Here is a 23,567-nt window from a genome sequence, read left to right on the forward strand (position 1 = left end):
CGATACACTAGGAATATACAAAATGTTCTATGGTTAATATGGAATCGTCTGTCTCCAGAGAAGGGTAAGGGCAGAAGGGGGCATTTAGAGTGATATTGGAGCTATGCAGCAGAGCCTACTCATGCCCTGCCAAATCCATTCTTCTCTTCTTCTTCAGTAACATAGCTCTTTTCCAGCTGGGAAATACAGCCAACCAGAATAAGGACTACATTTCCCATTCTTCTTTTCAGCCAAGTGTAACCATGTGACTAAGTTCTGACCAATGGGATGTCAGTAAAAGTGGTAAGCACAATTTCTGGGATGTGTCTTTCAAGGGAGGATACATGTCCTTCTTCCTGCCAGCTGGGAGGTAGACTTGATGGCTGGAGCTGAAGCAGCTGACACTTGGACATGAGCCTTTTGTTGAGGATGATAGTGCAGCAAGACAGAAGGGGCCTTGGTTGGCCTATGTTTGCATGAGAGAGAAATAGAATTCCATTTTGTTTAAGCTAGTCTCTCCTCCCCCTCCCCCCCTTTTTTTCTTTTGCTCATTTGGAGCTGAGCCTAATCTTAACTAATGCAAACTAAGTCTGAAAAAAATGAATATAAGTTCACCAAGGAATATTTCAAATAGAGGGAATGACAGGTACAAAGGCTTAAGGTCCTGAAAGAGGTGGCATGCTCAGGGAATGCCAAGGGTTTGTGTGGCAGGAGGTGAGGCCAGAAGTGGGTTGGGAATAGCCACAGCAGAATGTGGACTGAATATGCACGACTATGGCAGGGAAACCTGCTGAGGGCTACAGATGTGATCAAGGTAAGAGACAAGTGGGGTGGTGATGTGACCAGTGGTAGAAAAGGAAGACAGGAGACTGATTCAAGATACATTTAAAAGCAAAAATCAGGAGTTTATGAATGTGTGTGTTTAAGTATATGGAGTGGGCATGTCACCAGAGGAAGTCTGGGCCTTTTGGCTTCTCCTCCTCATAGGCCCTGTGGGTTTCAACCTCTCCCCATGGGGAGAATCCACCTCCTGCCCCCATTCTCTGGGCCCAGATGCCTCTCATTATGTCATCGTCACCCCATCAAACTTCCCCAGCTTGTTCCAGGATTATTTCATAGAGTGGGAGGTGGGTGGGTCTCTAGCTCTGTAAATGCCAGCTCTTCCCCGACTGCCTGAGGAGCCTGTGGTGGAGCTGTCAGGGCTGCTCAGGTTCAGGCTGGCAGCTGGACACTGTCCCTCTCTGGCTGGGGCACAGTGCTTCTGGGCAGTTGAGTAAGAGCAGGGCCCTCAGCAGACAAACAGGCTTGTCTCTATCGGTGGGCCAGCCAGGTTCGCAGGAAGGTTGGAAGTCAAGGGGTTTGGAGCGGGGAGCTGGTTGAGGAGTTCAGGCCCACTTCTTGTATAACCTTCCAGGAAGCACTTTTCTACTGGGGCAGCACCCAGGTACTAGGACACTTGTTAACCCCTTGGGTGCCAGGAAAGGGCAGGAGGTGAGCACTGAGAGGCAGCTGAGGTCACCCTTCTTTGAACCTCCACGTGGTATTTACTCAGAGCAATTGTTGCCAGAGGCCCAGGCCCTGGCCTATAAAGCAGAATGTCTGCTCTCTGTGCCCAGAACTGAGCAGGTGAGCGGCCGGGGCAGAGGGATGTGTGTCGGAGTCCAAAGGGAAGGGACCGAGCAGAGGGCTGGGGGTGGGAACTAGGAATTAAGGACCTCCTCTTGGAGCACTTTGGCAGAGTTGCTTCTCCCCCCGGGACACCTCAGTGTTCCTAGCATGAAACGGTGGCAGGAATAGGTGAGCAGGGGAATGGTGGCAGAAGGGGCCGAGAGAGCTGCTCCTGGGATCTCTTGGGGCAGAAGGGGGAGTGGGGAAACCTTCACCACACTGCATATGATGTGATGAAGTGAAAAAGGAGCCCCCTACCCCATCCCAGGAAGACACCCGTTCCCTCCCAGCCATATTCAACCAGGTCAGTCCTCTTGAGCTTTGACAGCTCTGTGCTCCCTACACCCCAGGGCAGGGTTAACAGATTTGGGGCGGGGTTCCCTGGGGCAAATCCCCTGGCTGGTGTCCCTTCTTTGCTTCTTCACTCTCACCAGGCCTCCATTTGCCTTTCTTCTCAGAGAACAACATGGCAAGCCTGGCTGCAGCTCTGACCCGGGCTCTGGTCCTCCTCTCAGGTGGGTCTCCAACCTTGACTTCACTGTGGAGGTGTGGGTGGAGGCTGGACTGAAGGGTCTGTGCCCCCTGGGGGAGGAAACCAAACCCCTGTTCACCCCCTCCCTCTCCACAGTGCTTCCTGTCACCCAGGCACGGAAAGGCTTCTGGGACTACTTCAGCCAGAGCAGCGGGGACAAAGGCAGCGTGGAGCAGACCCAGCAGCAGAAGCTGGCGTGGGAGCCCGCGTGAGTGGCTAGGGCAAGGGGTGCGGGCGAAGGCAGGAGACACCCCACAAGAGCGGGATGATGCGCTGCCTGGTTCCTCAACCTCCTGGTTCTTCCCCGGGAAGAGAATTGAGCGGTGCTAGTTCTGCCCGCTATCCTGACAGTCCTGGGCTGTTCAGCACCCTCTGCTGGCAGCCGTCTTCTCCTTGATCTCTCTATAGCTGCTGCCTCCATGCCCGCTGAGGCGTGGAACCAGGGATAGGGGAGAGGATCCCCCACTGCAGTCCGCAGAATGAAAGGATTATGTGAGAGTCCAGGTGCCTCTGTGCACCAGGAATTGGGCAGTGTAGCTCTGAATAGGTGTGTGCCACGTGACCGTACTTCCTGTGGGAGGAGTCTCTGTTGGCTTGGGCTAGTACTAGAGACCTGGCTCTGGGGCCACCGCCCTGCATCCTTGACTTCCGCGTAGGATCAGTGATTGATGTCTTTGGGGTAAAGGAGATGAGGGGCTAGCGGTCTGATGGCCTGATTATCTGTCCCCTTCCTCAGGAGCCTGAAAGACAGACTTGAGCCAGACCTCAGCAATATGGGCAACTTCCTGGAAAAGCTGGGCCCTCTCAATGGGCAGGGGAGGGAGCCTCCCGCGCTCCCAGGTGACCCGGTGGGCATGCGGCAGCAGCTGCAGGAGGAGCTGGAGGAGGTGAGGAAGCGTCTGGAGCCCTACATGGCCGAGGCGCATGAGCGCGTGGGCTGGAATCTGGAGGGCTTGCGGCGGCAGCTGCAGCCCTACACGGTGGAGCTGATGGAGCAGGTGGCCCTGCGCGTGCAGGAGCTGCAGGAGCAGTTGCGTGTGGTCGGAGAGAGCACCAAGGCCCAGCTGCTGGGCGGCGTGGACGAGGCGCGGAGCTTGCTGCAGGAGCTGCAGAACCGCGTGGCGCACCACACCAGCCGGGTCAAGGAGTTCTTCCACCCCTACGCCGAGCGCCTGGTGAGCGGCATCGGGCACCACGTGCAGGAGCTGCACCGCAGCGTGGCGCCGCACTCCGCCGCCAGCCCCGCGCGCCTCAGCCGCTGCGTGCAGGTGCTCTCGCGCAAGCTCACGCTCAAGGCCAAGGCCCTGTACGCGCGCATCCAGCAGAACCTTGACCAGCTGCGCGAAGAGCTCAGCACCTTTGCTGGCGACGGCGCTGACGGTGCGGAGGAAGAGGCCCAACCGGACCCCCAGGTGCTGTCTCAGGAGGTGCGCCAGCGACTCCAGGCGTTCCGCCACGACACCTTCCTGCAGATCGCCGCCTTCACCCGCGCCATTGACCAAGAGACCAGGCAGATCCAGCAGCAGCTAGCGCCGCCTCCGCCCGGCCACAGTTCCTTCGCCCCAGAATTCCTCCAAGGGGACCGAGGCAAGGCCCGGAGCGAGCTGCAGGCACGCCTCGACGACCTGTGGGAAGACATCAACTACAGCCTTCAAGACCATAGTCCCGGCCACCTGGGGGAGCCGTGAGGGTCTACTTGCCCATGTCCCAGATCCTTGCCTGGGGAGCCCACGGCCTGAGCCTTTAACATGGCTATGTCCTTGACGGTGGCCTGTTGGGCAGAGGGTGGAGGGCCCTGCACAGGATAGCTGAGGTCACCCAAAGGGCTGTTGTCCTAGGCCATCCAGCCTCCTGCAATTCCCCCATCCGGATGCATTACATTCACCAGGCTTTGCAAACCCGGCTTCCGGTGCTCATTTGGGAATCCTCCTGAGTTGCTCCATTTTGGGGTGGCGGAGAGGGCTGGAAGGAGGCACTCTATGGGCAGGTCATTATGTGCAAGCCTGTTGCCATGGTGCTTGAAGCTTGTGTCTCTGCATCCCCGGGCCTGTCTCTGATCACTTCTGGCCACCTGGTGGCCACTGCTACAGCTGGTCCACAGAGAGGAGCTCTTTTCTCCCCAGGGCTGCCATGACAGCTTCTGTTGGGGGAAGAGAAGGGAAAAAGAGAAGCAAATATGATGAGGAGAACATGTGATAGTGTGTGTGTGTATATATCCCTGCTGGTTGATGCTGGTGGGGACAAATGGTGTGGACTGTGATGGGAGGGAGCAGAGACCGGGTTTCCTTACATAACACTGCATCGAAACAGCTGACTGAGCCGCCCAAACTGTGGGGGTTACTTAAACTCTCTGGGGAGCCTACTGTGTGCCCTCCCCATCTCTGGCCCCTCCCTCCCGACTCCCAGGTGGAAGTCTAGATTTCTGACACAAATGAAATAGATGCTTGTGATGGAAGCTTATTTACCTGGTGTGACTCTCATTTGGACTATATCTGAAAGCAGTGGCCTCACCACTATCCCCAAAGCACACCCATCACCCCCTCGCATGCCTCGCTGCTCTTTCTCATCGATCCCCTCCCAAATCAGGTCTGTCGGAGGGGTGTTGCTCTGGCTGGGCCTGGGTTAGAGACTCTTCCCCTGCACCTGCCTTGTTCACCAGTCTGCTAACCACAGGGCAGTGTGCAGGAGGTGCAGCCTCCTGAGGTGGCCTGTCTTCTTTGTCCCTGCTGTTCCAGATTTTGAATGGCCACTTTTTTGACTGTCCCTCTTTTTGTGACTGACATTCTCCTCGGGACCCTCAAACTCTTAAACCCCGCCCCCATTCCCCATGTATAGGTTCACTTGGGGGTAACCAAGCTCTGGGTAGCTCCCTGGGAAGTCTGAAATTGTGGGTAGGTAAAGTGGAGGCTAGAGGAAAGGGTAAACACACCAGTTCAGTCCCCTTAGAACGCCCTGTGCAGCTAGCTCCCTTTCCTCCTGCCTCAGCCCGCCCTGCACAGGGTTCTCACCACCACACTCCCTCTTAGCATGGACCCCATGTGAATCTGGACTCATCATGCCTGCAGATTGGACCTCTTCCATGACACCCTAGATTTAGCAGCAGAACTGGGAGAAGGGTGCCCAGGGAGAGGAGGTGCTGGAAAGGAAAGTTTACCCCCCAAAGAGGTGTTTTTGTTGTTAGTGGTTAGGAAACCAGGAGGGGTGAGTCAGCTGGGGTCGGATGTGGTGAGGATGAGCCGGTAGGGGTGAAAGTGAGGGCCGTGTATTGGAGGCTAGAATTTGGGCAGGTGTTTATAAGGGCAGCAATAGAGAGTGAGAAGAACAGAAAGGGAGAGAGATTGAGGGACTAAGGGAGGGTGATCTAGAGCCAAAGCAGCATCTGGCCCAATGGTGGATCTAAGCAAACCCAGGTTGGAGCGCACCTTCTCGGGGATACCGATGGACTGCCAGGGGCTCCTAGCCGTCAAGTCTCTTGTAGTTGGTCTTGTGGACCAATAGTTAGAACCCTGTGCGGAGGAGTTATTGCAAAGGAGCAAAAAAACTGCCTTCGGTTTGAGAGGACGCCCTGGGGGCAGTGACGCTTGAATTGAGGTGGAGGGAAAAACTGGATTCGGCTGGCTTTGGAAGTCAGGACCGAATAATCCCGGCAGCTGGGAAACGCTGTCAGGTACTGTTCCCCGAGGGGTGTTCGCGGCCTCTTTAAGAAAGGGCGGGGCGGTAGTTGGCGGAAGTGCCGGAGGAAGGGGTGGGGCCAAGAGGGAGCAGAAGCCGGAAGTTGGGGCCTGAGCTGCGCGTGGTGATGTCGGCCAGTGGGGCTGTGGAGCCCGGGCCCCCGGCGGCCAATGCCGCCCCCTCGCCCGCCCCGGCTCGAGAGCCCGGGCCGGGGCGCTTGTTCCGGCCCATTAGCGCCGAGGACGAGGAGCAGCAGCCCACCGAGATCGAGTCGCTGTGCATGAACTGCTACCGCAACGTGAGGCGGGGGCGCGGCCGTGGCAGCTGGAGGGTTGGGCTGAGGCGCGGAGGAGCGGGGGTCGGCCGCCTGGCCAGGCTGGTTCAGTTGGGGTCCCGGAGGCGGAGCACGCCCGGGGCTCTGTAGATGGGGGCTGGGGGTTTCATTGGTTCGTTCCTTAACCGTTTTCTGCTCCCACAGGGCATGACGCGCCTCCTGCTCACCCAGATCCCCTTCTTCAGAGAAATAATCGTGAGCTCCTTTTCCTGCGAGCACTGTGGCTGGAACAACACGGAGATCCAGTCGGCAGGCAGGATCCAGGACCAGGGAGTGCGCTACACTTTGACCGTCAGGGCCCAGGAGGTGAGAGGAGCCCAGAGCAGTCAGTATAGTGTCCTAGAGAAAGCTTACAGACTGGAGTCAGAGCTCTGGTCCAGGTCATCAGACCTCAAATAAATCCACTTAAGTGTCCAAGCCTCAGTTTCCTCTTTTATAAAGTGGCGTTGGTGCTGTCATCTGCCCAGGTGAGGTAAGACTTCTGAAAGTGCTTTGTAAACTTTGTCAGAAGGCATCAGATGGTCAGTAGTTGTTATGAATAGCACTCTCACCATTTGGGTAGCTGGATCACATCAAGGTACTATACCACAGGAACAGTCTGGACTCTCCCAAGTGGAGAGAGGAGGACACAGCTGGGCTGGGGGCTCTGATGCAGGGGGCAGTCTGCTGTTTCCTGAGAAGAACCTGTATTGTTGACTTCTGTGGACTAAACGTTTTTCTTTCTGCCCAGGACATGAACAGAGAAGTAGTGAAGACTGACTCTGCCACCACAAGGATCCCAGAGCTAGATTTTGAAATTCCTGCCTTCAGCCAGAAAGGAGGTAAGTTTAAGGTCAGAGTGTTTGCTCTGTTCATGCCTAGTTCATATCTTACTTTACTGCAAAACTCCTGATGCCAGGTCTAGTGGCTTGTGTGTGGGCCTGGCCACATCGCTGTGATCTTCTTTGGTTTAACATAAGTGGAAAGCTTAGATAAAGCAGCTTAAGGTTGTATATAGTGATCGTAAGACTGTGATGTACTTATTACAGAATTTTCTGTAATAATCACTCATATTAGAGGTGAATGGAACCTTGTTCCCCACCTCCTGATTTTATAGGTGAAAGCAAAGCCCAGAGAGTTCAAGTGAACTGCCCAGGGTCACACAGGCACTTGATAGCAAAGTGAAGACTGATGTGTCTTTTGTTCTTACTCACCAGCTCTGACTACTGTTGAAGGACTGATCAGCCGTGCTATCTCTGGCCTGGAGCAGGATCAGCCCATGCGAAGGGTGAGCTGGCGTTTTCTGATTGCAGCAGCTCAAGGAAAAATTATTTATGTACACTTGCTAACCTTCCCGTGTGGCTGAACTGTCTGTGACTGAATGTTGGAGAACTCTGAGGGGAAGCACACTGATGCTGGAGCTGCCTGGATGTTGCGTATGTTGTACCGCTGGCCTTTCCACCTCCCCTCCCCCACTGTACACTGAGGCCTCTTCTCAGACAGACACTGCAGCATTACCTCTGAAGTGTCCTTCCTGAGTGTTCTGTTGTATCTTACATTTATTATGACAGTTTACATATACAGGTGTATGTATGTATGAAATAATATAATTTCAGACTTAGGTGTCTGTCTTCTCAGCTGGTCGTGGAGCCCCGTGAGAGGGCTCTGGTTTAGTTGCTGTTGTCTGTAACCTGGCACAAGTGCCTGGACTAAATGGCTGAGTGAGTGAGCAAATGAGGCTCATCTGGCACCACCTATAAACGTTACACTTATTTGGTGAACTTCTTGTGAAGCCTGAGCCTCTGTTCCCGGTCACACTGAGACGGGTGGTGACTTCCTGTTGGAAGTGATGGGGGTATAAGGCCTGTCACCAGGGCTGATCTTTTACTCTCTCTTCCTGTCAGGCGAACGAAGAAGGCATGGCTGAAAGAATTGATGAGTTCATTGTCAGACTGAAAGAGCTGAAGCAAGTGGCCTCTCCATTCACCCTGGTGAGTTTTGAGGGACTCCAGGTGCCCTAGATTTAGGGGAGGAGTAGACCATTAAGACTGTCTGAGATTTTTCTGTGGGGCCTCAGTGGTGTGACGGTAGCTGGAGGATCATACATGATTTCTTGTTGTAACTGCTCTCTCTTTACCCATCTGTTAGATCATTGATGATCCCTCAGGGAACAGCTTTGTGGAAAACCCACATGCTCCCCGGAAAGATGATGCCCTGGTGATCACACACTATAATCGGACTCTACAGCAGGAAGAGATGCTGGGGCTCCAGGTAAGTGCGCTGAAGAAGCCAGAAGAATGCTCTGGAATTACCTTGCACTCTGAGTTGCTTGGAGGCAGTGGGAACTTATTTTGCTGCCACTGCCCTGTGTACCCTATCTCAGCATGTGTGTGCCTCTCGTCTAGCTCACGTAGGGACTTTGGGTAAACTTTACAACACAGAACAGCAGTGGCTGTGATCCTATCCTAAGCTCTGTTCTCCCCTTGACTGGGGCTTTGCTTTCTGACTTCCCTGTTAAACCCACGAGATGGCAGCTGACATAAGGAAGCCAAAGCATTTTCTGTCACTCCAGGGCAGGGTGTTGGGGAGGCTGAGGTCTGTGTGCCAACATAGGATTTGTGTCTCTGCTTCTTTAGGCAGAGGTACCAGAAGAGAAGGCAGAAGAGGAAGATCTCAGAAACGAAGTGAGTCCCATTGGCATCTGTGGAGGAAGGAGCAGAGTGGTGGGCTGAGACCGACGCTGTGCAGTGTCTCTTCCTCACCACCAACGCAAGCGGCTGCCAGCGTACCAGCTGAATGTCTTTAGCCTGAGCAGGGTTTACCTGCCTGGGAGGGCTCACCCTGCGCCCCTGTGTTGTGTTCCAGGTCCTCCAGTTCAACACGAATTGCCCGGAATGCAACGCTCCTGCTCAGACCAACATGAAGCTAGTTCGTATCTTTTGTCGGGCAGTCAGGTTGCTGTTTGTCTGGCTGCGGCATGAAGGTTATATTCAGGCTGGAGGGTACGCCCTTCAAGGAAAGCACGTGCTTTATTTGGAGTGATGAGGAGGGTGTTGCCTTTGATGAGACTGTGCACCTTGGCTTTTGGGTTCAAAGAGAGAATTAGGCCACGGTCTCTTGGCTGCTGTATGTGGCCTGAGCCACGTCGTCAAACACTGGGGAACAGGGAGCACCATGGGTGGCGACCTTCCCCTCTTCCGGGGGGCTGTCTGAGATAGGCAGCTTTTTGTGATCTGTGTCCTGCAGTCTTGGGAGCAGCGGCGTGTTTGTGGGGTTTGGGTTTGTGCTTCCCCAGAGCGTGGTCTTGCTGGGCTGGAAGCAGGTTTCCTTAATCCCATCTTCCAGAGATTCCGCACTTCAAGGAGGTCATCATCATGGCTACCAGCTGTGAGAACTGCGGCCATCGCACCAACGAGGTGGGTGGGCTTCATCGCTTGGGAAGACTAGCTTGAGGGCAACCCCTATCTAACTTTCATCCTTTCTAAAGCTGCTTAGGGCAAGGAGCTCTTGAAGGAACCAGAAATTAGCTTAGCGAAGGAAAGTTAGAGGTAGCATACCTTGTTGAAGATGGTTATATGGAAGAGAGAGACCCACGTTTTGACGTATAGCTCGGAGGGATGGAAGAGTTGGGAGGCAGATGCTGACTCAGTAATGAAAAACTCTAGTTCTGTCTGAAAATAGAGTGGGCTGCCGTGGAGGGTTGTAAATTCCCTTTCCCTGAGTGTATTCAAGCATAAGCTGTTTAAATTCTTAAACCAGAAAATTATAAAGGGAATCTACACATTAGATGCGGTTGAAAGTCCCTTTCAATCCCATTTTTTTAAAAAGCGAATTCAGTTTCTTGGCAAGCTGGGGTACGTTGCTGCAGGCTGCTGGTGCTGGGCACTCTGCCCCGGGCCCGCTTTTGGTGATTTTGGTTTGGGTGACTGCTGCCACTGTTGGTTTAGAAGGCACCATCCTTGGTAGCCATTGGTGGGCATGATTGGTGGCCCGAGCCCACCCCGCCCCCTCCCCCCGCTGCCCGCAGGGGTCTCCTCTGCTGCTGCTCCTGACGCTGTTGTCTGCACAGGTGAAATCTGGAGGAGCAGTAGAGCCCTTGGGCACCAGGATCACCTTCCACATCACCCACCCCTCAGATATGACCAGAGACCTGCTCAAGGTAACAAGCTGCTCAGGGAAGTGATTCTCTTCTGCACAAGGCTCTCTCTGTCCCGGGGAAATCTGTCTTTTCTCAGTCATGTCTTAAGAGTGTGAGGATCCCTGAGTAGAGCTGATCCAGAGTAGCAAGTGCAGACTCAGAAGGTGACCCAGAAGCTCTTTCTGATGACTTGACAGCTTTTTGCCTCTAGTGTCTGTGAAGGCCCTTATTTCTGGCCTCTAATGACAGGAGGCCTGCCAGCTTGGAGCCGTGACTCAGAATGTCCCCTTTTAAGGTTGGTTCCAGGAGTGAGTCTAGCTTTAATTGGAGATTCAGAGGAAACTGGGACAGCTGACTTTGTCCCCAAACTGTCACTGGTGGTATTAATTTGGCAGGAGGACTCTGGTTAGCTTTCTCTAGCGGCTCCTCATTTAAAGCCTAATTTGATCTCTCATCTCACAGTCTGAGACATGTAGTGTGGAAATCCCAGAGCTGGAATTTGAACTGGGAATGGCTGTCCTCGGGGGCAAGTTCACCACACTAGAGGGGATGCTAAAAGACATCCGGGAACTGGTGAGTCCGCTGAGTGTAGCGCACGGTAGCTTCTGCAGTGCGGCGTGGGGAAGGGGCTAGGAGGCCACAAAGGCCCTAATGTTTGGAGCTGATAACTGGGGTTTCTCTGCATTAAAGTTGGCTTGAGAGACTTACATATTATTTTGGATTGTGATGATAAGTTTATTGGATATTCAGAATGGAAATTCTCAGGCCTAACTCTGAACTGATGTAAATATTTTGTGGTGTGGGTAAGTCATTTATTTCACTGTAAAATGGGGAGATGAGGGTCCTTCAAGCATCTGAAAGTCCCAAATATACATATACATGTGTGTGTTTATTTAACCCATATGTCTATCCTCTTCATGAATCATTTCACTTAATTGGTTCTCGGTTGTCAGGCATTTTGTCTTTGTAGATTATACTGTGCACGTCTGTACATGAGGACTAGAGATCATATTTAAGAACATTTCTATAGTTTTTGTTTCATGTTGCCTATTGTCATCTTGGCAGATGAATCCACACGGTTTTAGGAGTGACCACCTAGGTCGGAAAGGGGGTGCGGCATAAATGGAGACCAAGTTCCCTGACAGGCACCCCCGTCACCCCCCACAAGGTTTATGATTAAGCGTAACCAACACGGAGCCAGTGTTCTAGCAATGTGGATGCCATTTATTGCAGGTGACCAAGAACCCTTTCACACTGGGTGACAGTTCCAATCCCGGCCAGACGGAGAAATTGCAGGAGTTTAGCCAGAAGTTGGACCAGGTGAGAGGACTCTGGTCAGTCAGTGCTCGTGGTCCTGGGGCTCCAGTGGACAAGAGCCTGCATGTGCTTTCTTGTTCACATTTAAACATCTCTGACGTGTTGGGGATTCTCGTGGTGTCTGATATCCCATGCCATCTCCTTTCTTGATTCTATCCCTTTTTTTGTTGTTGTTGGAACATCTTCTCTAGTAGCTTCTTGAGAAAATGCATGGAAAGTAAAATCTCTGGGACTTTGCATGTCTGATAATTTCTTTGTTCTACTCTTCTTATATTAGATTAATGGCTGGGAATAGGATTCTAGGATGCAAATAATTTTTTATCAGAACTTCTAAAGTCTTCCAGTTTCCAAATAATGTCTTTCATTTTCCCGGTTTGGCTGTTGAGAAGTTGAAGGCATTCTGATTCCTGTTTTTTTGTTTGTGACCTATTCTCGTGATATCTTTTTGTCTTCTGTGATGTGGAATTTTGGGATGTGCCTTGGTGTGGTTCCGTTTTCAACCACTGTTGCTAAGCACTTGGTGGCTTCTTTGAATCTGAAAATTCATATGGCTCAGTTCTAGGGAGCTTTTAAAAAGTATTCTATTACTTTCCCTCTGTTCTCTCTGAGAAACCTCTATGTTTTGGATGTTAGACTTACTTGTTTGGTCTTCTGTAATTTACTTATTTCTTTGTCCTGTTTTCAGTCTTTTTGTGTTTGTTCTAGTCTTGGAGATTACCTGAATTTTCCAACCCTTCAATTGAGTTTTTCATTTCCACTGACATTTTTATTTTTCAAGTGGCTTTTTTGGTCTTTCGATACTTTCTCCTCATTTTTGAAAAATAGCGTCCTGCGGATATGGGGACATATGTATAAATACAGCTGATTCACTTTGGTGTACAGCAGAAATTGGCACAACAGTGTAAAGCAATTGTATTCCAATAAAAAGCTTAAAAAACAACCCCCCCCCCAAAAAAACAACAAAAAAATAGTGTCCTGTTGTTTTAAGGATGTAGTGTTTTTTCTCTTTGAGAAGATTAATGTTGGTTTCTTTCTTTTTTGTTTTTTTTGACGTTTTATTTTCCTTGCATGGTTTCCATTTCCTGTTAAGGTTTTTTGTTTTTTGTTTTTTTTTCCATTTGATTTTTGTCTTTCAAGGCTAGGGGCTTTGCTCAGATGTCATAATCACTGGTTGTCTGTTCATAAGTAGAGGACTAAAACACCTGAGTGGGTTGAGTCTTGTTGACGCTGGGCTTGTGGGAGGGGGATTTAGCTTAGCCATTCTCTTGAGGTGACTCCAGTGCCGGGGTTGTTAGGTGTTTCCTCTTGGGCTGGTCAGATTCCCATCAGTGGGTGTTCCATTTCCTGGCCTGAGGGTGAAGGCTTGGCTGGTACTGTTCTGAGAGCTGAGTGTGGGAAGAGGGCTGGGGTGCGTGTATGTCTGTTTCCAATAAGGGTACATTCACTTAACCTTCTGTTCTTGATCCCTTTCCCTCTGCCCTCAACTGGGCCCATATCCCCCAGTCCGTAGTGCGCTGTGGTGACTTCACAGAATGTCTTCTAGTGCGATGGGCGAAGGGCAATTGGTGTGTTTGGAATGGGAGAGGAGATTAGGGATTCTGGATTCCTTCTTAAATAGCTGTCAACAGTCCTTATTTTAGATCCTCTCCACTCCACTTCTAGTGGTACCTTCATTTCACCAGTTCTTAAAACTTTGGGGGATTCTGCAGTATAAATTGGGTTGGTTTCTGTGTGACAGACATAGCCCCTTCCTGCCAGGAGCCATGTAAGATGTACATGCTCAGCTGTATCTGTCTCCTTCAGATCCTCGAGGGTAATATGAAGGCTCACTTTATCATGGATGATCCAGCAGGAAACAGCTACCTGCAGGTACAGTAGTCCTTGCCTCCTATTTCATAGAGATAGCTTTTCTAACCTTCCTTAAATATGTATCATTTCTCCAGAAATTGAGGGAATTCTTTTTTTTTTTAAATTTATTATTTTTGGCTGTGTTGGGTCTTCATTGCTGCACACGGGCTTTCTCTAGTTGTGGCAAGCAGGGACTACTCTTCATTGTGGTGTGCAGGCTTCTTATTGCGGGGGCTTCCCTTTGTGGAGCATGGGCTCTAGGCGTGTGGGGTTCAGTAGTTGTGGCACACGGGCTCAGTAGTTGTGGTGCATGGGCTTAGTTGCTTTGTGGCATGTGGAATCTTCCTGGAGCAGTGATCGAACCTGTGTCCCCTGCGTTGGCAGGCAGATTCTTAACCTCTGTGCCACCAGGGAAGTCCCGAGAGACATAATTCTAACTTTTTATCAAGGAACATTTTAGCAGAAATTGGAACATAAGGGAGGAAGGGGAAAGTGGAAGGGACTGTAAGTATGTGTCAAGAGGGAAAAAAGGAGACTCCCAGGTTCCTTCTTCCTCTAGTCTAGCTCGTGTCCCAGCTCTGAGTCCAGCAATGGAGTTTTCATTTTGCAAATCTGATTGTGGAGTGAGGAGAAATGGTGCCTTGTCTGGAGGCCAAGATGGGAAAAGGCTTTAAGCTGATTAGGGAGATAGTCCAGTAGCTGTAACATTTATTGAGCAGTTACTATGGGGCAGGCAAATGTTCTAAGGTCTCTCCATAATTAAGACTATGCTACTCTCTTCGTAGGAAGTTCAGATAGAAAGTTTTTCTCCCTGCAGTCCTGCTTCTAGCCCATGTGGGCTCTGTTGCTGCCCATGAGTTGAGCCTAGCCATGGGGTGTTGGAGGCCCTTAGAGAATAAAGGGGGGACTTCCTGGTGGTCCAGTGGGTAAGACTTCGTGTTCCCATTTTACAGGCCCCGGGTTCAATCCCTGGTCGGGGAACTAGATCCCACATGCATGCCACAGCAGAGAGTGTGCATGCTGCAACTAAGAAGTCTGCATGCTGCAACTAAAAGATCCTGCATGCCACAACTAAAGATCCCGCCTGCTGCAACTAAGACCTGGCACAGCTTAAGTAAATAAATAAGTGAATGAAGGAGTGACTGAGAATAAAGGGAATTCCCTGGCAGTCCAGTGGTTAGGACGCTGTGCTTCCACTGCAGGGGGCATAGGTTCGATCCCTGGTCTGGGAACTAAGATCCTGCATGCCACATGGCCCAAAAATTAAAAATAAGAAAAACGAAAAACTCATTAAGGTCTTGGCAAAGTGGGAATCGGAAGCTACCTGGGGGAGGGGGGATGGCAGGATGGCATAGGCACTGATGGTCTGTCCTTGGCCTTGCAGAATGTGTATGCACCCGAAGACGATCCTGAGATGAAGGTGGAGCATTATAAGCGCACATTTGACCAAAATGAGGACCTGGGGCTCAACGACATGAAGACGGAGGGCTACGAGACAAGCCTGGCTTCCCAGCGGTAGCAGTGGGTGGTTCCCGGTCAGCCTCCAGTGCTGCTCAGACTGTGCAGTTATTTATTGCTATTGGAAAAGGCTGGAGTGGCCTCCCCACCAGGCCCTGCCCATGTGGGGAGGACATCTGGTCTGAGTTGGAGATCTGAGCACACCTTCTGAACAGTTTTTGATGGAAACACAAGCCTCTTGGGTTACTTGCCTTATTCTGGAGGATTTGAATTGGCCTGGGAAGAAACCCAGAAATGAACCATCAGGCAAATCACTGTCACTTTTTTTCCCATCAAGTCTTTACCGTCCTGCCACATAACGCTCTCTCATCTAGGGCTGGCAGTCTGAAGAGCTGGAGAACGTGAAAGACAGCTACATCTGGAGTCTGAGAGTTGGTTTTGGTATATAAAATACCGACTTTTCAACAGGAAGAGGGTCTTCTGAGGGGAAGGAATCTTGGACAAGTGAAGAGGTTCTCATTAAAATGGTGGCTTTCAAACAGCACTGGCCTCTGAATTCGCTCTGTCCTTGTTTTTATTTTTTTTAATTTATTTTTATTATTTTTTTGGCTGTGTTGGGTCTTCATTGCTGCTTGCGGACTTTCTCTAGTTGTGAGCAGGGCTACTCTTCATTGCAGTGCGTGGGCTTCTCAGTGTGGTGGCTTCTCTTTTTGCGTAGCATGGGCTCTAAGCATGTGCGCTCAGTAGTCATGGCACACGGGCTTAGTTGCTCCGAGCCATGTGGGATCTTTCCGGACAGAGATTGAACCCATGTCCCCTGCATTGGCAGGCAAATTCTTAACCACTGCGCCACTAGGAAAGTTCAATTTTATTTTTTTTATTTTTTGCACTCTGTCCTTGTTTGATAAGCTGGTAGAATTCAACCTCCTGAAGAACATTTTCTCCAGCGTGGCCACTGTAACTTAAGGATTGGAGCTGGCATTTCATTCATTCCTTCAATAGAGGTTTGAGCGCGTGTTTTGTGCTTGCCACGTCATAGAACTGAACAAAATAAGCTCTGCTTTCATGGAACTTCACGTGTAGTGGGGAAAGTTGGCAAACAGAGTGGGTGGGGGGTTGACAAGAAACCCAGTCGAACAGTGTTAGATTAATCACCATGGAGGAATGTCAAGCAGGGTAGTGCCAGGGAAGGTGGGAGCATTTGCTTTATTAGCTAGAACTGCAGAGACAAGGCAAAACTTAGACCATGCCACTGGTCGTGAATTCATTTGATTCTGCTTAACTGTCCTGTGAGGTAGGGTTAAGACCTGAGCTTGGGTCTTGTCAGGCTAAGGTTTAGTACTTTGTAGAACGGGTAGAGGTGAAACCGAAGACAGAAATGGGCAGGAGGTGATGGGGTTAAGACCATACTAGTAATGTTCACTGGAGCAGAAATGTGAGACTTTCCCAATGCCTGCTGATACCACAGTGGAGGCAGGGCTGTGGAGTTCAGCTTGAGATACATTAAACTAGACTAGAAGCCAAGACAGGGTTGTGGATGGGGGACCCGTGGGGCCCTCCAGCTAGTGAAGCCCTATCAGTCCAGTGGACCCTTCTCACAGGCCCTGAGGACCCAGACTGCTTTTCTTCCTGGGCCTGTGCTGTGACCACTCAGGGTAGCCCAGTGGCTAAAAGTTCATGCTTCAGGGCAGTGATCTGATCCCCAAACCTGTTTTGTTATATATATTTTCTGAACGTGTGTTCCATGATAGGAATATTTATTTATAAAGTATAACAATACTTTATTGACTAATAAATCTTAAGACAGTGACAAAAATTTAACATGATAAGTAAAATACACAGTCTAATTTTTTTTCAAGAAATTTGGATTACCTCTTGCACCCCACTTTGTCAGCCTCTACTCCCAAGGGTCATATGTCCTGGCCCTGTGAAGTTGGGCAACTTAACCTCTCCAAGCTTCAGTTTTCTCATCTGTAAGGTAAGGATAATGAAACCATTAGAGCAATGTGAGGGTTAAATGAGATAATTTGAGTAAAGCTCTTAATGCCCACAAGAAGCAAAGTCTTCTTCCCAAACCTGAGTATTAGAATTCAATCTCTCCAGGGACTTCCCTGGTGGTCCAGTGTAAGACAACAGGCTTCCACTGCAGAGGGGTGGGTTCGATCCCTGGTTGGGGAACTAAGATCCCCCGTGTGCTGCACCGCCAATGAATAAACAAATTACCTGAGTTTTAAAAAATAAAAGACTGAACGACAATTAAAAAAAAGAATTTAATCTTTCTAGCTTCTCTCTTGCCATGCTGAAAATAGACCCAGGTCATTTTCATTGGAAATATTCTACACCAGAGATAGCTAGGGGCAACAAATATCACATGTGGGTAAGATACACAGGTTAGAAACCTCTATATTTTTCATAGTAATTATATTGGGTTTGGAATTCCTGACTTCCTCTCTTGAATGGTTCTTGAAAGCCTATTAAAGCAGATTCCTCTCCACCGAAACATACTAATAAAAATAACCAACACGCTATGCCAGATGCTGTTCAAAGCACTTGACACAGTAATATTATCCCAGTCCTCCTATCCATTGAGTTCGGTGTCATTATTAGCCCCGCATGGTTAAGTAACTTGCTCAAGGTAATACAGCTAGGAAGTTATGGAACCAGAACTCAAACTTAGATGCACTGCAACTCCAGAGCCCACGTTCTTTACTACTCTCTGGTGCTTCTGAAGATGCTGGGGGCAGAAATCTTGTTGGCGTCTTGGTTGTAGCCTCGCGGCTGCAAAAGCGCTTGCTGCAGGGTCTGTTGAAGGAATAGATGGATGGGTAAAGAGAAGAAACACGATTGCCACTGTCAGAGGGATGGAGAGTGGGCCTCGAAGGTGTGCGTGTTCCTCGTAAGCCCGCAAAAGCTCGCACCCATCCGCCTGGCCTTTCCAAGCCTACTCCGCCCCTTCCGGTTTTGGCCCCGCCTCCTCGAGTCGCCGCTGTCCGTTTCGCGTTCAAAAATTTTGTCCCCAGCGCCGAGCCGTCTCCCCGCCCCCGCCGCTGCCATGGCGGCAGCTCCGCCGCTCTCCAAGGCCGAGTATCTGAAGCGTTACTTGTCTGGGGCAGATGCCGGCGTCGACGGGGGCCCTGAGTCCGGCCGCAAGCGTCGCAAAAAGCGGCCGAAGACTGGCGGGGCCGGCGGCAAGGGGTGAGCTGGCGCTGGCGGGGCGGGGTCAGCGGCTCACCGCCCCTCACCTTCCCAGCTCCGCCCTCGGCCCGGCGCTTCCTGGGCTCCTCGCCGGCGGCCTCGAGGGGCCGCGCGCCCCTGACGGCGCGCCCGACCCTGCCTGCGCCCCGAGTCCGCTCCTCGCGGCCCTCGGCGGTAGCTTCGATATATTCAGGCCAGGCTGTAACTTTCATTACTCTTTTCCCGCCTTTGCAGCGTTCCCGTCCTCTCTCGCAGGGAAGGAATATTGTGCCCCGAGAATAATGGTGAAACGAATTCAGAGGCTCTGTGCTGGCATATTAAGGGCCCAGAACCTGTCTGGGGGGGTTCTCCAAGGCCAAGAACTCCGGTCCTGAGTCGCAGACCTGTGCTCACTTCCTGTTCCTCTTACTACTGCTGCTACTACTACTACTGACAATAGCAACTAACGTTTGTACAGTTCTGGTCATGTGCCAGGCACTGTTCTAAGCACTTTAGACATAAATGAATTTATTTACGCTTCATGACAGTATCATGAAGTAGGTATTTTTGTTATTCTCATTTTTCAAACGAGGAAACATGTGGCCCAGGGTACGGTGTTCAATGGTGTCGTCGTGATCCGTCCCCCCCCGCATGTTCACCAGGAACCTCAGAATGGGACATTATTTAGAAATAGGGTCTTTGCTGATGTAATTAGTTAAGATGAGGTTATAGTGGGTTAGAATGGGCGCGAAATCCAATATGACTCGTGTCCTTTTAAGAAGAGGGAAATTTGGATACAGAAGCAGGCTTAGAGGGAAAACTACCATGTTAAGATGGAGGCTGAGACTGGACTGGATTTATGCTGCCAATAGGGGCTACCAGAGTTGGAAGAGCCAAGGAAAGCTCTTCCAGAGCCTTCCAGGTGGGCACTGCCTTGCAGACACCTTGATTTGAAGACTTGAAGCCTCCAGAACTGTGAGAGAATACATTTCTGTTGTTTTAAGCCACCCAACTTGTGGTACTTTGTTAGGCAGCTCTAGGAAACTAACATACCCAGTAAAGTCAGATAGTTGCAAAGAACTAATCCATTTCCTCTCCTGTTTGGTTGTTGCATTATTCTTGCTTTCTGTCTTCCTTGTGTGGATTCCTTGGTGGCCGTGTCATATAGTGAAATTTAGCTTGAGCTTCAGAGTAACACTGATCAGTGTTTGAGTCCTAGCTGTGCCACTTTATGGGCTGTGTGGCTTTGGGCAAGATATTTCATCTGTCTAAGCCTCAGTTTTTTCATCTTTAAGATGAGAGTCATACTGTATGATATCACTTATGTTAAATGCTTGTGATAAGTGATCTTGGCCTTTCAAATAATAACTTAATAATAACTGTTTATATCATTGCAGTCATTGTTATTTGGACTCATCCATAGTTTATCCACGTAACAAACATTTATTGAGTACTTCCTATGCCAGTTACTGCAGGGTGTTGAGGATATCACTGTGAAGGAGAGAGGCATAATCCCTACTCTGATGGAAATTATAGTTTAATGGGGATACAGCGTTTAAACAACTAATTACATGAGTAGTTGGTTTATTTCCTTTGTGATAAATGAAAATATTTCAGGAGTGTGTAATGGGCTTCTTCGTTAGGGGAGGTAAGGGAAATAGTCTTGGAGGGTCTGCTCAAGGAACTTATATATATGCTAGGATTTTAAGAAAGAGTAAGAGTTTCCCAGTAAAAATGAGAAGAGTAGGTCAGGCTGAGGGAAGGAACTAAGTATGTTAAACTGATGTGGAAAGGAGTTTGGCTCATTCTAGGTACCAGAAGATGGCTAGTGAGTAGTGCACTGAGGAGGCAGTAGTACAAGATGAAGTTGGCTATATTGGCAAAGAATGGATCATAGGATCTTGTAGGAGTTTGAGCTTTAGCCTAAAACCAAAGATTTGTGTTTGTAGGTTGTTATCCAAAAATGATTCTTCTCTTTTGATATTTTTATTTTTCACATTTAGAATGCGGATTGTGGATGATGACGTGAGCTGGACATCTATCTCCACCACTAAACCAGAAAAGGAGGAAGAGGAAGATGATGGAGATTTGCCTGTGGTCTGTATCTTTTGAGGCTGTGAAGACTTTGAAATGCAAGCCTCTCAATCTCAACTCCCAGTGCAGGGTAGATTAGTAAGGGGAAAAGTTGAGGACAGAGAAAAGGTAACAGTTTCCAGGAGCTATTTTAAAATAGTCTTCTTTGGTGATGCCTGTAGTCTTTGTATATGGGAGGCCCCATCTGCCTAGAAATGGCAACTGATCACAGAGAGGCAGGATTCCCCAGTGTCAGTGATAGAGCCATGATTAGAATTAGCTATGGTTTAACTTGTTGGAACCGACCTTAAAAACAATGTTCAGGTTCAGTTAAAGGAAACTTTTTATTTGCTCATTTTATTCATTGATTCAACTAAGCTTTAAATTATATACTCTTGCCTAAGTACAGGAGATATGTAGATTAATAGAACATAGTGTCTGTACTTTAGAGGTCGTACTCTAGAATGGGAGACGGAATTTCAAATAATTTCAATAATGTGGTGAATGTTGGAAATATAGTTCACCTATGTACCAAGTGCTATTAGAACACAAGGGAGGTAGCACACTTTTTATCCCATTGGGCAGTTCTGTGAAGGATGGAAATATCTGAATTGAGTTTTAAAGGGTAAGTAAGATCCAGGTGGGCAAAAAGCATAGGCAAGTAAGTTAGCATTGGTATGGTCATGGAACCTTTGCTCAGAATTGCTGAGAAACAAGGTGACAAGGAGAGCTGTTGATAGGCTGTATTATACTAAAAGGTTGTAAAGATGAATTCCAGATGAGTATGTTTAATGTTAATCCCTAGCATGTTCTATAATAGAGCATTGAAAAGAAGGTTTGTTAGTAATTAGAAGGGAAATAGTGATCATAAGGGAACCAGTTTAGTTTCATTCAGAATGAATTACTGAAACCTAGTTAATGTTTATAACATTTGTTATTTCTTTTTATTTTATAAGAGCAATACATATTTATTGTAGAATATTTTGGAATTTTAGGAAAGTTTAAGTTTTAAAGAGGATATAATAATCACTTTTACTGTGACCATCCAGAGATAACAACTGCTAGCATTTAGGTGCATCTCTTTTTTTTTTTTTTCATGTATGTGCTTTTATTTCAGCAAATATTTCAAAGAGGGATAAATAAGCCCAAGATATGTGCATATTTAATTTCAATAAATGTTATATCATTTTTCTACCAAATAGGTTTTATCCATATAGGTCTTACACATTTCTTTTTAAGTTTTTTCTGGGAGATTTATAGTTTTGTTTTTAGTATACATGACCTCTTTTTTTCCCATTTTCCAGCTGACAGTTGCTGATATAAGAACGCTAGTGATTTGTGTATATTTACTTTGAAGTTAACTCTGTTATTTAGTTGTAATAGCTTTTCAGTTGGTTATCCTAGATTACCTAATTATGTAACTAATATAATAATTAATTATATGACAGTGTTATGTGTGTCTTTAATATATTTTTTTTATTATTATTTTTTTGGGGGTACACCAAGTTCAATCATCTGTTTTTATACACATATCCCCGTATTCCCTCCCTTCCCCGACTCCCCCCACCTCGAGTCCCCCCCACCCTCCCCGCCCCAGTCCTCTAAGGCATCTTCCATCCTCGAGTTGGACTCCCTTTGTTATACAACAACTTCCCACTGACTATCTATTTTACAGTTGGTAGTATATATATGTCTGTGCTACTCTCTCGCTTCGTCTCAGCTTCCCCTTCACCCCCGCCCCAGACCTCGAGTTCTCCAGTCCATTCTCTGTATCTGCGTCCTTGTTCTTGTCACTGAGTTCATCAGTACCATTTTTAGATTCCGTATATGTGAGTTAGCATACAATATTTGTCTTTCTCTTTCTGACTTACTTCACTCTGTATGACAGACTGTCGTTCTATCCACCTCATTACATATAGCTCCATCTCATCCCTTTTTATAGCTGAGTAATATTCCATTGTATATATATGCCACATCTTCTTTATCCGGTGCATCTCTTTTTAATTCATAGTGTAATACTTGTATTTTATTTATTTTTTCAAATATAATTGGGATCATACTATACCTATGATCTTGAAGCCTGCTTTTTCACTTAATAGCATGTTGTCAATAATTTCTAGAGAGACTTTAAAATATTCTTTGAGAATGTGACTTTTAATTGTTGCCTAGTAGTTCAATATACATATTAATTTAATCTGTCTTATTACTGGCTGTATGGGTTGTTTTAAAATTTTTTAAAAAAATTTATTTATTTATTGGCTGTGTTGGGTGTTTGTTGCTGCACATGGGCTTTCTCTGGTTGCAGCGAGCAGGGGCCACTCCTCATTGTGGTATGTGGGTTCCTCATTGCGGTGGCTTCTCTTGTGGAGCATGGGCTCTAGCATGCAGGCTTCAGTAGTTATGGCACGTGGGCTCAATAGTTGTGGCTCTCGGGCTCTAGAGCGCAGGCTCAGTAGTTGTGGCGCACGGGCTTAGTTGCTCCGTGGCATGTGAGATCTTCCTGGAGCAGGGCTCAAACCTGTGTTCCCTGCACTGGCAGGCAGATTCCCAACCACTGCGCCACCTAGGAAGTCCCTCATAATGCTTTAATAAACATTTTGGACATAAATCATTACAGGAATCCATAGATTTCTTTATTCCTGTGAAGTGAAATCAATAGGTTAGAGGGTATGGTCCTTTTGAACCATTTCCCATATCGCTTTCCAAAAGGTGGTATGAAGTTACACCCCCACTCCTGGTATATGGGAATGTCCGTGTCCCCGTTTCTTCATCAGTATTGGAGCATTATTCACATCAACAAAAACAACTGCAAACCTACATCAATTTGGCAGGTGAACAGTGATATACAGATTCTTTGCAAAATAGTCAAATGAGTAATTTTTCATATATTTATTGGGCTTTTGTATTTTATGAATTTCTTGTATTTGTCCATTTTTTAGAAAATTGGAGTTTTTATTTTTTTCATTGATATTTATATAATAGGAATATATTATCTGTTTTACATGCCATGGTATATTTTATCATTTGCCTTTTCATTTATAATAGTTTTTAACATTTAAAAATTTTGATTTTTTGTAGGCAGATCTGTTAATTTTCCTTCATAATGTTGTCTTTTGCTTTTATGATTGTCCGAAAACCTAAATAAGGGAAGCTTTAGCCCCACTGCTCTCTATGCTGGTTAAAACAGATCTTAATTATTGAATTCATTTTTGTTACTACAAGACCATCACAGCCAATAATAATGGTAAAGTAATTAGGACAACCACAATAATAGTGGCAGCACACAAATAATAGGTGTAATTTACCATGTTCCAAGCACTGCTAAGCTTACATGAATTATCTGTTGAATTCTCATAACAATCCTTTGATCCAGCTTTTACAAATGAGGAAATTGA

At 48.1% G+C, this 23,567-nt stretch overlaps 3 protein-coding genes across 7 annotated transcripts in view; all 3 read left to right on the forward strand.

Annotated features, from left to right (window-relative positions):
- Positions 1–1,567: 1,567 nt before the first annotated feature.
- APOA5 (apolipoprotein A5) lies at positions 1,568–4,077 on the forward strand. Of its 3 annotated transcripts, none has more exons than XM_057750506.1 (4): positions 1,568–1,605; positions 2,106–2,162; positions 2,276–2,387; positions 2,916–4,077. In XM_057750506.1, the coding sequence occupies exons 2-4, from the start codon at positions 2,114–2,116 to the stop codon at positions 3,865–3,867; spliced, it is 1,113 nt and encodes a 370-aa protein (XP_057606489.1). In that variant the 5' UTR covers positions 1,568–1,605; positions 2,106–2,113; the 3' UTR covers positions 3,868–4,077. The 3 variants fall into 3 exon arrangements, with proteins under 3 accessions (XP_057606489.1, XP_057606488.1, XP_057606491.1); XM_057750505.1 differs by lacking the exon at positions 1,568–1,605 and adding an exon at positions 1,614–1,951; XM_057750508.1 differs by lacking the exon at positions 1,568–1,605 and adding an exon at positions 1,614–1,776.
- A 1,847-nt stretch (positions 4,078–5,924) lies between these two features.
- On the forward strand, positions 5,925–15,469 carry ZPR1 (ZPR1 zinc finger). 2 transcript variants are annotated; one of them, XM_057750503.1, is made up of 14 exons: positions 5,925–6,149; positions 6,330–6,491; positions 6,916–7,006; positions 7,382–7,452; positions 8,069–8,155; positions 8,313–8,435; positions 8,801–8,848; positions 9,030–9,096; positions 9,510–9,580; positions 10,234–10,323; positions 10,765–10,875; positions 11,536–11,622; positions 13,423–13,488; positions 14,852–15,469. In XM_057750503.1, the coding sequence occupies exons 1-14, from the start codon at positions 5,979–5,981 to the stop codon at positions 14,984–14,986; spliced, it is 1,380 nt and encodes a 459-aa protein (XP_057606486.1). In that variant the 5' UTR covers positions 5,925–5,978; the 3' UTR covers positions 14,987–15,469. The 2 variants fall into 2 exon arrangements, with proteins under 2 accessions (XP_057606486.1, XP_057606487.1); XM_057750504.1 differs by lacking the exon at positions 10,765–10,875.
- A 2,495-nt stretch (positions 15,470–17,964) lies between these two features.
- Positions 17,965–23,567, forward strand: part of BUD13 (BUD13 homolog) — a 30,329-nt gene continuing 24,726 nt past the window's right edge. Inside the window, exons 1-2 of one of the 2 annotated variants that reach the window (XM_057750972.1) lie at positions 17,965–18,120; positions 20,103–20,196. In XM_057750972.1, coding sequence (XP_057606955.1) covers positions 17,978–18,120; positions 20,103–20,196 — 237 coding nt within the window. In that variant the 5' untranslated portion in view covers positions 17,965–17,977. Of the gene's footprint in view, positions 18,121–18,151; positions 19,075–20,102; positions 20,197–23,567 lie in introns of those variants that run through there. The other variant, XM_057750973.1, reaches the window with a different exon arrangement.

The sequence above is a fragment of the Hippopotamus amphibius genome, chromosome 9 (genome assembly GCF_030028045.1).
Source record: "Hippopotamus amphibius kiboko isolate mHipAmp2 chromosome 9, mHipAmp2.hap2, whole genome shotgun sequence".
In the NCBI taxonomy this organism is placed as follows: Eukaryota; Metazoa; Chordata; class Mammalia; order Artiodactyla; family Hippopotamidae; genus Hippopotamus; species Hippopotamus amphibius.